General features: G+C 49.9%; 1 protein-coding gene across 9 annotated transcripts in view; it reads right to left on the reverse strand.

Annotated features, from left to right (window-relative positions):
• Positions 1–17,559, reverse strand: part of CARMIL1 (capping protein regulator and myosin 1 linker 1) — a 244,063-nt gene extending 226,504 nt beyond the window's left edge. For 3 of the 9 annotated variants that reach the window (XR_014022096.1, XM_081295125.1, XM_081295126.1), the window contains exons 1-2: positions 16,090–16,649; positions 12,575–12,672 (exon numbers count right to left, since the gene is read on the reverse strand). Coding sequence is in view for 4 of the 9 variants with exons in the window: in XM_081295125.1 (XP_081151251.1) it covers positions 12,575–12,672; positions 16,090–16,129 (138 nt within the window). In the remaining 5 variants the exon portion in view is untranslated. Of the gene's footprint in view, positions 1–12,574; positions 12,673–16,089; positions 16,652–16,689 lie in introns of those variants that run through there. The other 6 variants (XR_014022100.1, XM_081295124.1, XM_081295123.1 and 3 more) reach the window with 3 other exon arrangements.
• Between the last annotated feature and the right edge of the window lie 242 nt (positions 17,560–17,801).

The raw sequence follows: 17,801 nt of genomic DNA on the forward strand, positions 1-17,801 counted from the left end.
CTCTTCTCAAAACAACGCACCTCAGGGTAAAATCAAGACATTCTGACCCACAGCTGATACCGGCTTAAAATAGTTCTGTGCAGAGAACACATCACAACAAATACCTTGTGCAAAGTGCAACAAACAGGAGGAATTTCTTTTAACATACTTATTTACATAAAATGTACCCATGTAACCTGTGACAATAGAGATTTTTATCAAGGCATTTAACAAGATGTCCCCAGTCGTAGCTAAGATCTGCAACAATAAGAGCTAAGATTTACTGACAACTTACTATATAGCAAGCACTAATTTTTTATATGCAATGTTATTTAACTTTCAAAATAAACCCGTTAAATAGGTTGTTGTTACACCCATTTTACAGATAAGGAAAGTAAGGCACAAAGAGCTTAAATAACTCATCCAAGGTTAAATGGCAGTTTCAGCACTCACACCCAGGCAGTCCCATCCAGGAACACAGAGAAAGCCACTAGAGGAAAGTCCAGGAAGACACTGAAGAGAGAAGCCACTGTTCCTGAACCTGAGGCTACAACCCACCCCCACACATTCCTCCCTAGGACAGGAGGATGTGGAGGCCACTCTGCAGGCAAGAAACTGGCTCCTGTTCCCAGAGAACACACCAGGCAGAGAGGAACTGGATGCCATGCGCTTCTACACATGGTCGTTCGCTGTTCAGCTCCGCAGGCAGCCTGCACCTGTCAGATGTAAAGATGACGCCACTGTCACTAACCCTCTGCAGCAAGACACAGGAACACAGGAATGGGCGGTGCTTGAAGAACCCTAAGTACAAGGTGCAGACAGCCTCGCCTTTGCTGCAGACCCTCTGCTAACGAGCCAAGTGGGCGGCAGAGACTGCACAACCGTCCCGCATCCAGGGCTCGTCTGCAAGAGGCGCTGGGTGCACTCAAAGGCTCAGTGGAGTAGTGTCGCCTGCAGGGTAAGACCCTGCATCCAGTGCCCAGCACAGCAGAGACAGACAGAGAGAAATGCTGATCAGGGAGACCCAACAGGTCCCACCAGAGACCACTTCTGAGCAGGTTAAGGGCTATTGAAACTCCAAAAATATTTTTTGAGAGAGGCAAACGATTGCAAAGGAACCAGCTCCCAGAGCCTCACAGCTCATTCACGGTGAGTCTGGAGGAGATGAAAGTCCCCACAAGGAGCAGGGTACCTAAGAGAATGGAAACCCAGGGCCACACAGGCCAAGCATGGACACAGTCACCTCTTGAGTGAGTTTTATCATCAGAACAAGCCGTGCCTGTAACTCTGTGAAAAAGAAAGCTGCCCAGTGCTTCCCAAACTGCACAGAGGTCTGACAGAGAAGGCGCTGGAAGCTCCAAGCTCCAAACTGAACCAAGACTTTGCAAAAAAAAAAAAAAAACTCAGCACAGCTACCTCTCCCAAGGTCACGTCTATGAAAAATTTTAAATTTTTTTTATTTCATAGCTTGTGACAACTGATTTAGGACAGATGGATTCAGGAAAACAAAGCGTCCCCTGATCACAACTTACCCAACCAGCGAACTTCTTTCAGCCATTAGCACAGATTCAACCAGAGTGCCTCGGGACCAGAGAGCAGACAGACCATCTTAAAAGAACCCTGCGAGGCCCTGAAACTTCATTCACTTCCCAAGTCCGGCTCTCCCGTTTTCCCTTTCTGTTCTTGGGTGACTAAGGGTGAAAATGGAAAGGGCCCTGTGTGTTTTCTGAGGCAGTAAACAGGGCGACCAGAGGAATGCCCTCACGCCTGCCCGTCTTAGAAGGTAAAAGGCCGGGCCGCGCCACAAGATGTACTTTGGAAGGGCAGAAACGCAGGCTGGCCCTTGGGGTCCGGGCAGGAAGGAAGGGCTCAGGAGGAGCCTGGCAGGTGGAGAAAGGGCCACAGGCCCCTGTTGCCTGGACACCCGCCACCGAGGGCAAGGAGGCAGGGGAATGCCAGGGGAGGAGGCAGGAGAGACCCGAAGCAAGGTGGATCTGCAGCTTCTGGAGAAGGAGGGGAGCCCAGAATCAGGAGGTCTGTGTTAGCCCCCAGGGTAGAGCACTTGCTTAGCCAGCTGCCCTGGGAACTGTCTGGACGGAGCAGCAATGGCTCCACTCACCTTGACACTAAACCTTCTGAGAAGCCAGGCTAGCTCTACCTGCACATTAGCTGATGGTCCTTGTTAAGTATGCGTCTTCTAAGGAAGAAAGTAATGACTGGAGCCATTTGTCAGCACTTTCAAAGGTCCCACCCGAGAGCAAGGTCTACATCGTAATGCATGCTCACGCCTCTCCAGGGTTCAGCCAGGAAAGAGATGCTTCTGCTGAACAGGACACTCCAGGCTAGGTGGCTCTGGAACCACGCTGGCCATCACCAGTGAATGCAGGGCCACGGGAGTCCTCCAACCTGCAAGAGTGTCATAGACGACACTCTCCACTCGGCAGACCTCAGAGACCAGAAAGTGCCTGGGGAAATCTGCCGCTGAGCTGGGATCCGAGGAGCAGTGGCTGAGCGGTGCCGGGATGGCACATGGATCCAGTAGGCACCTGACGAGGTGCAGGGACCTTCTCCATGAGACCTCCTGCGGAGCCCTCAGTGAAAACACAACCTCGAAGAGCCCGTCCCAACTCCACCAGGAAAGTATCCAAGAGAAACGAATGCTCCGATGAGCAGGCTTGTGAGGCCAACACTGGAACACCAGAACATCCGAGAACAGGAACACATCGGTGCGATCCAACACACCTGGGTGGGGCCCTCAGACCCACACCGATGCAAACGGCTGTCATAAAGCTGAGCCTCAAAATCAAACTCTCAAAGCAGATCCCAAAACAGTATTCACGATTCCATCTTATAAAACATGGTATATGTGAAAACTATGTTAGCAGCCTTTACGAATATATCAAAATGAACCTACTATTATGCTTAACTATTATGTGCTGAAATTTTCTTAAAGATAAAAAATAGTTTATATTCATGATAGCACAGACAAGTATGGGAAATGCTTTTTTTCAATGGTTACGTCTGAATTGATAAGATTAGGTGATGTTTCATTTTGGCTTTCAATCTTCTCATGATTTATTTTAGTAATACAAACTCATAGACATTTTCAAAATTGGAAAACCAACAATGAAACATTTTCAGTGCCCAAGCCCTGCGTGGGCATGGCCGCTCCCCAGGCACAGTGCCTCTGGACCAGGCTGCTCGCCGGCTGGAGGAGCACACCAGTGCCAAGCCCTGTCCCCCTCGGAAGGCACCATCTGGAGGGCCATCACCCTCTGAGATGTCTCTGCAGTTAGTCCAGGCTGTCCCTGAACACCCACAGTGGAAATCTCACTGACAAGGTTAGGTGGCTCCTCAGCCAGGAGGTCAGAACAGCGGTGAGGCTGAAAAGAATGTCCTCCAAGGAAAGAGACTTCAGGAAGAGAGACCGTCAGCCTGGGGACCGTGAGACCAAGGCTGAACACAACCACAGTCTTCAATACTCCAACTGCACTGCTGAGTAGGGGCAAGAAAATCACTGCGATGTTGTTAGAGATTATGCTAGAAAAAGTAGGGAGAAATCATGATGGAGAAAGAGCTCAGCCCAAACCCAGGAAGGGGCTTCCAAGACGTTCTTTTCCCATCACTGCCAACAGGGAAGCACTGAGCAGGTGCAGATCCTGGGGTGCCAGAGAAGCAGCCTCTCCTAGGTCAGGTGTGTGGTCTTAGGGCCAAGAAATCACTGTGCTGCCATCAACAAGGACAAGGTCTGAATGAACTGCCCCAGTTGGCTAAGTCCAAGGGTCCACACCAGATCCCATGTGCGAGGTAGGCCTGAACGTCTCCCGAGACCTCACACATTCTGCTCAACCCTGGCCACAGGCAGATCCTAGGAGCACAGCCTTGTACCGCCCACTTCCTACTTCTAAGAGGCCTTCCTTCCTGTGTACCTGCCGCACCTAAGGAAACAAGTCACCTGCTGGCCAAGTTCTGGGGGGGGGGGGGCCAGCTCAGTGCTAGAGCACTTGCTTAACATGCAGAGGCCTTGGTTTAATCCCCAGCAAAACACACACACACACACACACACACACACACACACACACACACACACGAGAGAGAGAGAGAGAGAGAGAGAGAGAGAGAGAGAGAGAGAGAGAGAGAGAAGGGGGGGAGGGAGGAAGGGAGGGAGGAATGTTTTCAAAAAAAGAAACAGCTAAAGAAAAGCACTCAATAGATCAAATTGAACACATTCTCCTTACTGCTGGTCCTCACCACCCCCCTCCACCCCCACACACACACACTCCAATAATTCCTCTTTCTCCCCTTTATTCCTCTTCTCTCAAAGAGTTGGGTAAAGTGATTTAGAGAGATAGGGAGAGGATAAATACAGGGCACAATAATATAAACATTTACACAATATGCCCATATGTACCAACCCAAATTCTTGCATTCTGTTAACCGACACAAAGCATTTTAGAAAAGGAAGATGATAAGGGTAAAACCACAACAACAATTTATTATTATTATTATTATTATTATTATTATTATTCCTCATCAGATTTTAGTGGCAAGCCATCACAATAGTGTTGGCCTGTTCTCCCTGATACTCAGGAAGCTGAGACAGGAGGATGGCTTGAGCCCAGGAGTTCAAATCAACCCTGGGCAAGGAAGTGGAGACTCAGGCTCAAAAAAAAAAGAAAACAAAGAAACAATAAAGGAAGAAAAGAAAGTTGCAATTTTCTATCTACTTTAACAATAGATAGGAACAGTATTTCCAATGAAATGAAATCGAAAAGTGTCATAGTAATCTTTTATAAAGGTCTTTCTGTTTTGTTTCTCTGTAACTATTGTATAATCATGAAAAAAGGGTTCTCCCTATTCATTGCTGGTCAGCTTTCCTGGCTGCCTTTCCCACAATGCCCCTTTCATACCACTCCTGCTCCTCACTCCCCCCCCCCCAGGTTGCATCTAAATGCCCCCCTCCCAGGGTGGCCAAGTCGCAGAGGCTGGAAAAACAGTATCTTTTAAGAACAATGAAAAGTTACACCATGCCAAGCACTTCCTCCCCCAGGGTCACCTGACCATGGAAGAAACTGGGGCAGCTGCAGACCAGGAGCAGCTCAGGTGACAAGGGCTCCTCCAGTTCCCCCACCCAGAGATTAGGGACATAGGTGGGGCTGGCTCCAAGTTCCAGCAAGCTGTGAAGCACTCCAACATGGACCTTCTGATTTGGAGTTTCCCAGAATGTTTGCAGGGATTCTTGGCAATGCCGTGTGTTCCCTGACATCCACTGCTGAAGATCATTTCAATGTCACTGCTGTTTTCTGAAGCTCAGTTTTCTAGAGCCATGTAACCTCACCCAGGTGCTCTGAAAATCACCTGTGCACTGAACTGTAAGTGATCCTTAAAAGCCCAGACGCCTGGGGTACCACCAGGGGGACTGTTCAAATTACCCCACAACTGGTAGAGAGCCCTGCAAGAGGGGCCTAGAAAAATGACTTCCTGGCGGGCTTCTGGGAAGCCATGGCAGTCTGCAAACAATGCAGTGAATTTCATTCTTCTACCGACTTTTACTACTGAAATTAAACACCAACACACCCATATGAGTGAAGCTAAATTTAACATATCAGAGATCCACAATGAGGAAAGTTCAGCTATCAGGACAGCCCACATTCAAGCAGAGCTTGGAGTAGGATTTCTCCTGCCTTGACTACTTACTTGGAAAACATCCTGAGGTCACAAGACCAGCTACTTCAAAACCAGTGAGACCTGCACTGCTTAATGGATGAACAGGGCTCCCCATACCATGCCACCAACCCAGAACCCACACCTCCACCCCCACCCCCTGCACCCTCTCCCTCAGAACTGGAGCATCACACATGCTGGGCAGGCGCTCACCACTGAGCTACATACAGCCCGGCTCCCTTTCCAGATCTTTCTGACTTGTTCACCAAAACAACCACATTGAAGTCACTTTCTGAGTTTACACTATTTGGGATAAAATATAATCTTGCAAAACATACTTACAATTCTAAAATATCATCATTTTATGGGTCCCATTGAAATATTTGTATTTTTTTAAGAAAATATTACTAGATTTTTTAAAAAAGAAAAAGTCTGGAAGCCGCTGGCCAAGGCTGATGTTGCTGCAAGACAAAAGGTCCAGATGGACCTGTCCAGGATGGACAGCAGCTCCCGTCCTCCTGCTGTGTCAAGTCAGGGTTAGACATGGGAACAGGACAGCACTGCACTGTGTGGCCAAGCCATAGCAGCGTGGGGGGGGGGGGGTGGAATGCGACATGGCAGGGGCCTGCATCCTGGAGAGCACCTGAGGCTCAAAGCCACTCGGGGCTGGTCATGTGGCCCCAGTGGTGACCAAACCTCTGAGAGGCATTCCTTTGCAAAACCTGTGCAAACAAACAGATAGAGGTGAAGTTTACATTCTGAATAAATGAAAGACAGTGCTCCAAACAAAATACTTCAAGAATAGCTGTCCTGGGGAAAAGTACCCCGGGGCTCGGTGGAGCTCAGTGGTCCGCCCTTGCTGACATGCTTGATGCCCTGGGTTTGACCCCCAGCATCACATGAATGTATAAATAAATAAATAAATAAATATCAAAATATACTTCTTAACATTTTAAAAATTAACTTACACTTACTCTAATCAATATCAAAATATACTTCTTAACATTTTAAAAATTAACTTACACTTACTCTAATCAAGCCTAATTACATACTCAAAAGGTATAAGTAAATAGACAAACAAAATCATAAGTTACAAAAACTCTAGGTTGACTTCCAAAACAAAACAAATGGAGGGTGGTGAACAGTTTTAAAGAGAGGGCTTGACTTGCAGGCCAATTGCCCTGTCTTCAGTCTAATAAAAATGGAGGTCCTGCCTCTGACCCATTTTATGAGGGTGTGGAAGGAGGAGGGCTTGGCAAAATGCTACAGCCCAAATCCCAAAACCAAACAGGAAAAAGAACACCAAGTGGAGGGCAGGAGGGATCTTCCACAGGCCCAGATCACCGTTCTAGAGAGAGGAGCGCCACATTCCACCCCAAAGCAGCGGGCAGCAGTGCCAGGAAGAGGCCACCAGGGCCCTGCCCTCCAGGGCCTTCTTTCAACCATTAGTTTTTTGTTTTGTTTTGTTTTGTTTTAAAAAAAAAAAAAAAAAAAGTCCACAGAATACCACACACTGCCAAGGCTGTGGAGAAACTGACTGCCCAGTCCTGCCGGGGGGCTGCCCACCCGTGGTACAGCCACCCAGGACACTCTGCCAGCTTCTGGCAATTCCCGTGCAGACCGGCGATCAAGCGCCTGGGCACTCAGTACAGAGAAACGGGGACATATGGTCACCCACAAATCTGTACACAATGTTGATGGCAGCCCTGTTCCTAAGAGCCAAAGCTGGAAGCAGCCCAGATGTCCATCCACGGTGGATGAGTCAACAGTGCGGGTCATCCGGACCAGGGCACCATCCTCTGGAGAAAGGGAACAGAGCGGCCACGGCTTGGAACCCTGCCAAGTGAGAAACGCCAACCCCAGTCGGCAGGCATCGTATGATCCCATTCACAGAACATTCTAGAAATGACAAAATGGAGAACAAACTAGTGGCCACCTGAGGTCGGGGATGGGGGAGCGTGACTACCTAAGGGTAACAGAGGGCATCCTTGAGGCAAGGAAAAGTCCCACATTTCACAGCATCGCTCAAAGTCACTGTCCTGGTGGTAGCATTATGCTATGATTTTGTAGGATACGGGAACCTCTCTGTATTATCTAAAACTGAAGTTTATTTGAAATGTAAATAAATTAAAACACATGTTTAAGAAGTCCAACTGGGGCTGGGGATGTGGCTCAAGCGGTAGCGCGCTCGCCTGGCGTGCATGCGGCCCGGGTTCCATCCTCAGCACCACATACAAACAAAGATGTTGTGTCCACCGAGAACTGAAAAATATTACAAAAAATCTCTCTCCTCTCTCTCCCTCTCTCCCTCTCTCCCTCTCTCTTAAAAAAAAAAAAAAAAAAAAAAAAAAAAGAAGAAGTCCAAGTACTAGCTGAGTATGGTGGCATGTACTTGCCATTCCAGCTACTCCAGAGGCTGAGGCAGGAGGATCGATGGAGCCCAGGAGATGGAGGCCAGCCTAGGCAACATAATGATATCCTGTCTCAAAAATAGAAATAAAACATAAAAAATTTTAAAAAGTCAAAGTGCAGCAAAAATTGGAAAGATTGAATTAGCAATTGAGAGAAAGGAATAAGAAGCCAAGAAACACAGGATCATTTCCTACAAACATCTCCCAAAGACAACCGAGAGCCTGGCACAGCAGCCCACACCTGTCATCCCAGCCACTCGGGAGGCTGAGGCAGGAAGATCACAAGTTCCAGGCCAGCCTGGGCCATTCTGCAAGACCATGTCTCAGAATAACAAAACAGCTGGGGATGAAGCTCGAGGGTAGAGTGCCCTTGGGTGGAATCTCCAAACGACCAAAACAACAAAAGACCACAGAGAAAGATGTCACAGCAACAGATGCCAGGTCATACCAGTCTGGTGACAGTGCACTGGCTCCCTACTTAGATAAGAAACACAGGTTAAAGGACGGTTCCTCAGGAGAACACTGGGAGCCGTGACCTGGGCTAGCCTGTCCATCTTTCCTTTAGATCATCTCATGAGGCACCAGATCCGGCCTGTTCCACCTGTTTTGCAGTCTTTATCATTAGGCTGTTTGCCAAGTAAGTACAAAACGACAGCCTCCTTGACTTTAAAAAATTTATGATGCACAGGGGCATATGAATGTCTCTGAAAAGCCATGCAGTAAAGAAACCAATCTATCATTAACACCCTGGTTGCTAAATTTACCTGAGCATAGAATACTCTTCTCCCAAGCCACTCAGGCATTGCAGAATCATTTGACCAGAGCACACTTGAGAATTCAGGACAGTCTGCTGCCCTCTGTCCTGCTAATGAGGAGTCTCCAACTATGCAGGAGCCCCATGGTCTCATGGCGAGCTGATCTCAGCTACTCAACAGAAGCAGCAAATAAATACTTGTGATTCAAAAGGACTCACATTTTCTGTCCACTGAGAAAACAGGACCAGGCTCCTTATGCAACATCTCTTGTTAGGTGTTTGCATGCACTAGGTCTTATGCTCACCAGTATTTAAACATGTCCCACCTAACCTCCAAAGCAAGCTACACATACAGGACACTGCTACCTGCCTGTTTCATTAGAGAAGGAATCGATGAAGGTGTTTTAAAGTAGCTGAGTGGCAGTGAGAAGTACGACTCCAAAACAATCTGAGCCCTTAACTACCCCCCACTGTGCCCCTAGGAGAGTAAAGTTCACATGGAGGTCATCAGAAACAGGTGGCAAGAAGAGACCTGTTTAACCAGTCCCAACCTCCACCTGAGAAGCAACTGCAAGGCAGGGGCCAGGCCCATCCTTACCATTCCAGCTGGTGCCCCTCGCCTGGCTGAGCACCATGCAGCACGCTTCCGGCTTCATGCTGCTGCTCAGCTACACGTCAGCCTCCACCAAGTCAGAGGATATGCCCACCTTGCCCATCCCAGGTGCCAGCACAGAGCAGAGACTCAATAAACATGGAGCAAACTAACGCAAAAGTCAATCCCATCCAACCAAGGAGTTGTAATCCTTCCTCAAAACCCCAAATCTCCTCTACCAATGTTTGAACTTGGCGAGACTGAACGAGGCAAAGGAGGTCATCCCGCTAATTTGGAGCTCAATGGTGAAGATCCGAATTCAAATCCCAACCCTCTCCTTAACCGGCTGGGGCTGGGGGATGCAGCTCAGTAGTGGAGCACTTGCCCAGCAGGCAAAACACCTGGGTTCCATGCCCTGGGTGGGGGCACTCAGCACCTGAATGATCTGCAGCTGCTCACTCTAGTGTCTCCAAATCTCTATTTCCCATCCATGAAGTGGAGGTGTAAACGTGCCTTCCCCGTGGAGCTGCAGTGTGCGTTTAACAGGCTACTGCCCCGCCCGGCACTGGGCAGCTGGGCAGCTACCAGCTTCTGGGATCAGGGAAGCAAGGAGGACATACATACAAAAGGTGCACTGGGGACAGCAGAGTATCTGAGTGCGAAAAGGAACTAAGCCACACCCTAGCTCTGTACGCAGAAAAGGAGCCCAGGCCGGGGAGAGGATCACAAGGGAAGGGCAAGGATGTGTATGGGAAGGAGAATGGGGACTGGCTAAACTTCTCCAGTTCCAAAACTCCAAAATCCACAAGGTGAAGGCCACCTGGAGACCGAGCTCAAGCCCGAGGCCTGTCAGAGAAGGCCACCTCCAGGCCTCTGTTCCAGTCCCTGCCCACGCAGGTTGACGACAGCCTAACAAGTATAGGCCACGCTTCCAGAAACTGCCTAAATTCCAGACTTGAGGAGATCAGTACTTCAATTCAAATACATTTATGATGTGTTTACAATTTTAGTCAACTCAAAAAGTAATCTTTGCAGTAAATACTAATCATAACTTTTTTTCTTTTTTGATACAGGAGTGCTTACCCACTGACCCACATACCCAGTCCTTTTTTATGTTTTATTTCAAGACAGGGTCTCTCTAAATTGCTAAGGACCTTGCTAAGTTGCCTAGGCTGGCCTTAAACTTGTGACCCTCCTTCCCCAACCTCCCAAGTTGCTAAGATTATAGGTGTGCTCTATTGTGCCCAGTTCATAACTATTTTTACATGGTATTAATTATACTGGACACAAATTCTGTCTTTGAAACGTCATCATTGTAAATTTTAATCACGGCCTGGGTTAGTTGTTATTATAATGAATACTATTCATAGCACATAATACCAAATACCATTTAATTTTAATTATTTGTTTGTTATAATGCCACGGATCAAATTCAAGTCTTCAAACATGCTAGGCAACCACTGTACCACTGAGTTACATCCCCAACTGTCAAGTACCATTTTTCAGACTGCTGTAGCAAACACGACTGGAATCTGAGCTGTCAGAGGTGGGTCTGTAAAGTTACTACTTCAATAAAAATGTACCTAGGGTTAGGGGTAGAGCACTTGCCTAACATGCACAAGGCCACGAGTTCCAGCCCTAGCAGCCACTGTCCCCCAAAATTTGTTTTCCACTTAAAACAACAAAACAGTATTTCTTCTCTCTATACTACCATCTCCAAAATGTAACATAATTGAAAAACATTATTTAAGAAAATTCACTCTTCATTAGAGCTTCATGAAACAAAGCAATGGCACCAATCATTTCTGCTTTGGGCAACCTCAATTAGAGTATGTGTGAGCATGTTGTGTTGCAGGAACAGGAGAGAAACAGAAGCCATCCATCAACACCATGCTCACAGCTACAAGACAGCAGCAGCGCCGGGGTGCAGCTCAGCGCAGACACACGCCCAGCAAGCACAAGCTCCCCTCCTCCCCCCCCCCAAAGCCCCGCAGAACAAACCAACCAACACACACTGGAGTTAGAAATTTTATAAGATTCTCAAGACAGACATTATCCAAAAGGCGCTTTAAATTCTGCAGCAACTCCAACTGCAAAAATGGAACATTAAAACTACTCTAAACAGCACAGGCTTGGAGTTTGTTCTAGAGTGCTCCAAGAAATAGATGAAATAATATTGGAAAAACACTGAAAATCACTGAAGCCAGGTGATGAGTACAGAGAGTTCAGGACAATACTATTCTCTATTTTTGCATGTTTTGAGATTTCTGATATAAAATTAGAATGTTCTCTCCACTCAAGAATAAGTTTAGATTTGCCACAATCTCAACCCAGAAACCACTGAAATATCACAAAGCCTTCTCTTCTCTCTAAAGGTACCAGTCGTCTCTGCTGAGCCCCTGAGCACTTGTGACCTGGGGTCTACCCTCAGCCCCCCAGAGACTCCTCTCACACACTGGAGGGAACCCCAAGCCCAGGGGCAATGCAAGCAGATACCACCTCCAGCAGGCGCTTCCCCTGAAACACCAAAACCTCAGGTCCTCGCCCTTTAGATCAACATTTGAGAAATTTCACATAAACAGATGTGAGATGACTTTTTAAACTCCTCCATGAGGCCTTGTAAATAAAGTCAGATCATCAACCACAGCAAAGATGATAAATCAGCTCCATTTATCATCAGACTTCAAGTAATATAAAAACAGGCCCTAGTTATCCGACCAGAGGTGCCTATCACAACTTTGAGAAATACAATCACAAAACTTCAAGCTCTAAAATTTAAATTACTTTACTCTTTAAAAGAAAAAGAATCTAAGAAAATGGTCACAAGGCCGGGCGCAGTGGCCCATGCCTGTAATCCCAGAGGCTTGAGAGGCTGAAGCAGGAGAATCACAAGTTTAAGGCCTTAGCCAGGCCCTAAGCAACTTAATGAGACCCTGTCACAAAATAAAAAATAAAGATATAGGGGTGCAGCTCTGTGGTTGAGGGTCCCCAGGTTCAATCCCTGCTACTAAAAAAAAGAAAAGAAAGAAAGAAAGAAGATGGTCACCAGAACTTTTGAACAGAATATAAAACACTGGAACTCAGGCTGTGTGAGGAAAATCACCCGATCAAGACAACGGTGGGAATAGAAATTTTACTTCAAACATTTGGAGAAACACAAATAACCAGACTTACCAGCACCTTGTTTTCCACTTTGTCTCCCTTAACCTCCACCTTTACTTTCTTCTTCACTGCGATTTTTATCTTTCTGCCAACAACATCCTTTATGCTTTCTGAAAGTAGAGAAGAATTTCATTATACTTTCTCATTAATAAGGAAAAAAGCATCAGGGAGGAGATGGCACTTGGAGGAGTATTCTGATTTTTTTTATTTTTTGTTTTTTGGGTGTTTTTTTTTTCTTATTCTAACAAGCGTGATAGTTTTTAATCATCAAGAATTTGATCAGCAGCTACTCTGTCCCTTGTACGGAGGGCACGATGCTGCAGCAAGTATTAAACACACGGCACAGAACCAGGCTGGGCAGGGCATGGCCTGAGACTGCTGGGGAAGGGGAGGAGGAGCACCACAGGGGACCTGATGGAGCACCCACCACACAGGCCATAAGCTCTGCGGGAATTCATCAATCCCCTCAGCCCCGGGGCGCGTCACAGCGTCACAGGAAGAGTTGAGTGACTTGCCAGGAAGATCAGCACAGAAACAGGACTGGCCCAAATGATTTAGGTGGAGCAGGGCACTCCCTGTCCTCTGTCCTTCCAAGAGCCTCTCAGCACAACACCCAAGGGAGCTCACAGGCACTGCAAAGAGACGAACTGGAGGAAGGACACACGTGGAAGTGGTGGGGACAGCCGGGGCACCCAACTTGAACGCGTCTCAAGTCAGACTCGTGACCTGCTGCTTCGACTCCTAGTGAATGCCTTGCCCTGGGACAGTGAGGGCCAAACCTCGGTCTTCCGTGTGTTTCAAAGGTCTGATCACCCCCAACATCTCTCTTTCATACCCCCAGGACTTTGTAGATACTATTCCTTTTCTGGGATGTCTTTGTCCTGTCCATCTCATGATCATACGCTAATTATCCTTCAGAAACGTAGCTCCCTCCTCTAGGTCCCCACGGTTCTGTGTTTTGTAATGTAATCACCTTGACCAATTCACATCCTCAAAAACTTCCCGTCCATAGGTATCTCCTGGGTGCCAGAGAGATGGACCCTTCATTTCGGTTTACCATCCAGTGGAGGCCAGGAGGGTGCTATTAAATGAATACACACAGGACACAGGACCATGGAGAACTTGAGGGTGTCAGGGAGCAGGGGATCCCTGAGCTGGCTCTGGAAGGAAACAGACCACTGTGTCCACAGGGGAGTGAGACGCAGGAAGAGAACAGGAAGGTGTCTGCCTGTTTGCACGGTGGGTTTCAGTTAAGGTTTTGGATCACATACCAAATACAGTGTGCTGTGCAGTTTAACAATTAACCAAGTTTATGAAGGGGTGACCAAAACTGACTTATCAGGAATCCATCACCGTCAGAGTTCAGCGCTGCTGAGTTAATGAGAATAGAGAGGAGAGAAGGGAATTGTCAGCTGCGGTGACCATGGCACCAGGACGTCCTGTCCCAGGAAGGCAGCAGGTTGGCATGCGGAGGGGAGGGGACATGTCCGCGAGCTCCCACACCGTGAGTCCTCTGTGCAGCCACTATCTCACCAGGACTGGGTATTCCTTCCTCCCTCAGAAGGCACTGTGGGAGACAGGCATCTGAACGGACTTTGGAATACGGAGAGAAACTGGGAGGGCATATGCCAAAAGATTAAACCTACCTATCGGGGAGTGGTGACGTGGGTCACATATACCCTATTCTTCTTTGTTCTTAACTTTTTTCTACAAAAAGCCTTATTAATTTCATAATTGGAAAGATACACATTATTTAGACACCTTGGGGGATTGACTTAAGAGACTCTACTGAGGCCTCCCCTTGGCCACCATTTTGAACTGCTCACAGCCGAACTCTCATGAGCACCTGAAAAAGAAAGGGCAGCAATCTCTCCATCCCAGCCCAACCAGACCACTTAAAGACCTAGAAAGGTCACCGTGGGCATATTACAAAAGCCAGTCGCTTGGTTGAGAGATACCTAAGATAGGCAACATTTAGGATACAAAAATTCCATTTCAAAATAAGGGTCAAATTCAACTTTTACAATATGCCAAAGTTATTTGAGAACCATCAGTTTAAACCAGATACCTATTCCCACTCCATCCTTTACTCCTTCCCAAGTCTAATCACCAAAACTGCTCAGTGCCAGGCTCCGTGAAACTGAACCTCTACCCTCTCCTGGAGGCACCTTAAGAGCCCTAAGGGTTAGCCTCCTCTTCCGGTAGGGGCATTGGAAAGGTCTGGGCCTCCCAGAACCCGACAGGTCACTCACTCCAACAGAGACTGGAAGAGACCCAACTAACTGAGGAGAGAAAGGGGACAGTGATGGAAGGGGGTGTGTGCAGGAAGAGTCTTCACACTCTCAATTCGGGTAGAGGGTCCGGTTTATTTGGGTTCTTTTTCTTCTTAATTCAGCAAAAGCAGGAATTTCCATACAAAACTAGCAACAGCTTCTTCACATCAAGTTCCACCTGCCGAGTTGGAAGTTACTGTGGGAAGGCCAGGCATAGTCCTCTGAGGGCCACAAGGGCAACAGAGGGGCAGATTCCACACAGAGATGATGGACGCTTGGAACTTCCGCTTGTGGCCAGCACCGACTACACACCCTCTTTGGAGCTGTAGGTGCGCGGTGTGCCAAGGACCGACCGTACAGTGCGGAATATAGGTCACTGGGGCTCAAAACACACCGCACACCCAGACGCCGTTCCCGGACTACAACGCAACATGCTACGCACACGTGCAAACACTCCCGCAGCCTATTTCGGTCTGCGTTTTAACCCTCCAGATAATTAAGTTAAACCCCAAGACTTAAAATTCAGGCCCCACCCCCCCCCAAAAAAAAGGAGAAAAACCTCCAGGGCCTCAAACAATGGGTCACCTTGCACCGGGTACCACACACTGGTTCCCTAAGAGATGGGGGGATCGGTAGGTTAATCATTAAAATAAGGTTGTTATCATTAACCCTCAGTTTCCTGGCCCGAGTTTGCGTCAGCCCCGTAACCCTTTCGCTCCCAGCTCCCTTCTACGCCAAGCCACGCCTTGCCGGGCCCAGTCGTTACACGGAGCAGTCCTCCTCCTGGGTCTGCCGGCTAGGGGGCACATCCTGCGGGCCGTTTCTGGAGGGTGCCCGACGCGGGCCAGGATGACCTGCTGTGCTGTCGCCGGCTGTCCTTGTGCCAGGCTTTCCCGGACTTTGCAGAGTTTGGGGCAGCGTAAAGCGGCTCCCTCGCTTTCGGAGCTCCCGGGCGCGAGCTGCCCCCGCCTGCTCTCTGCGGCTGCACCCGCTGGTCAGGCAGGACCAGCGCCCGGGGCTCCAGCCCACCGGCCCCTCCCGGGCGCCCGACTCTGCCCCCGCCCTCCCTCTCCGGCCTCGGGCTCTCCCAGCAATCAGATGGGCGCAAACTTCCCGGCGCCCCCCAGCGACCCTGCCCACCACCGCTGCGACCCCAGGAGCACGGGGACTCGGGGGACCCGCAGGAGGCAGAGGCGGGAAGGGGAGGGGAGGAGGACGCAGAGGAAGATGGAAACAGCCTCCGCGCGACCTTACCTATCAACTCCCGGGGAACGTCGGCGCTCTCCTCGGCCATGGTTGCCCTCTAGGCGCAGGGGGTGTTACAGTCCAACTCTGATTTTCGGCCCCCGCCCCGAAGGTTTCGGAGAGGCTGATGCAGCTTGCAAATGCGAGTGGGCAAAGCGGAGGGCGGAAATACAATTTTGCTGCGCCCCCCACCCCACCAAAAAACACACACACACACACACACAGTTGGAAAGATGAGGTGGGCTGCGGCGGTCGCTGCTACATGACGCTCCCTCGCAGCTCCGGGCTGCAGAACGCCGAGCGGACCGGACTCCGGGCGCTGGCGCCGGCGCCGGCTGCTGCTCCCCCCGGCAGGCTGGCTCCTCCGCGCGGCCCCAGCTGGCGCCAGCTCCCGCGCAGCCTGGGCGCCGCACCTACGGCCCTAGGTGCAGGCGGAAGGCGTGGGAGAGGGCGGGGACAGCGGCACGGGGAGGTGGCTTTCCGAGCCCTCCCGAGGCTCCGCAGGGCGGGCGACGCGCCGGCCCGCCCCTCCGCCTCCTCCACCTCCTGCGGTCCCTCCTCCTCCGGATCCTGCGGTCCCTCCTCCTGCCGCTCCTGCGGTCCCTTTACCTCCTCCTCCTTGTGCGATTTCTCCTCCTCCTGCTCCTGCGGTCCCTCCTCCTAGTGCTGCGCTCACTCCTCACCTCGCGAGAGCCGGCCTCCGCACTCGTCCCGGCCACCCCCGGCCTGCGCGCTGGTGCCCACGCGGGACGCACCCGGGAGGCCTGCCCGGGCGGCCGGCTCCGAGCCGCGAAGCCCTGTGCCTGCGGAGGGAAGAGGGAGTGCGAGCGAGCCCGGGAGCCATCTGCTGGCTGCCGGAGAGGAGAGCCGGAGGCCCGGGCTCGGGATGACGGAGGGCCCGTTAGGATGCAGTTCTGCAGACCTGGCTGCACCGAAGCTGGTTCTTTCTGGGGCCCTTTCATGCATTTTGTTTTTCAGCTCTCCCTGAGACACGTTGTGACTTCATCCGCGTTATTAATTTCCCATTTCTGGTGAGAGAGAGCTAGACGAAATCGGTGAACACCACGCCCAAGGCGCACTCAGCGGGCGGTCGCCTGCCGCTGTTTGCAGACTCAAGACGTTAGAACTGTGAGGGCGCCTAGGAAAACGCCTTTCACCCCCGGGCTCCTTCGGCTAGCAGAACGTCATTCACCAAAGCCTGGGGGTGAGGGGACCCAGTGCTAAATTTGATACTACCTGGCCCAACCCCCTCCGACGTCTCTGAGCTCCACCCCCAAACTGCAGGACCCAGAATACTGGCGCGTGCTTTATCGCCCAGCGACTGGGGTGTCCCTGAATGTCCAATCGGGTTTCGTTTTTGAAAGACAGAAAGAAGGGGAGGGAGGAAAGGAAAGGGAATCCCACGCACGACAGCCTAGTTCTGCGTCCTGCTGTCGCCTGGCTTCGGCCACTAGCCCATTTACAGACCTGGCCCCTTCCGACCCTCTGACTGCCCACCACCCACTCTGCTTCAGCCAGATACTCCCTCTCTCCAGACTCGCAGGCTGTTGGCTCCCTCTCTTCCTTTTAGGGTTATCTGATTCGTATCTGTGTACCTTCTTTGTGCAGATTTTCCAGGGGTTTTCAGGTCGCCGTGATCCCTAATCAGTAGAATATATCGCCTGAAACGCTTTTTCGTAAACCCGAACATAAGGTACCGTGTTTCATTGCTGGTGTGTTTG

Source organism: Spermophilus citellus (genome assembly GCF_964194105.1).
Source record: "Spermophilus citellus genome assembly, chromosome: 5".
NCBI classification, from domain to species: Eukaryota; Metazoa; Chordata; class Mammalia; order Rodentia; family Sciuridae; genus Spermophilus; species Spermophilus citellus.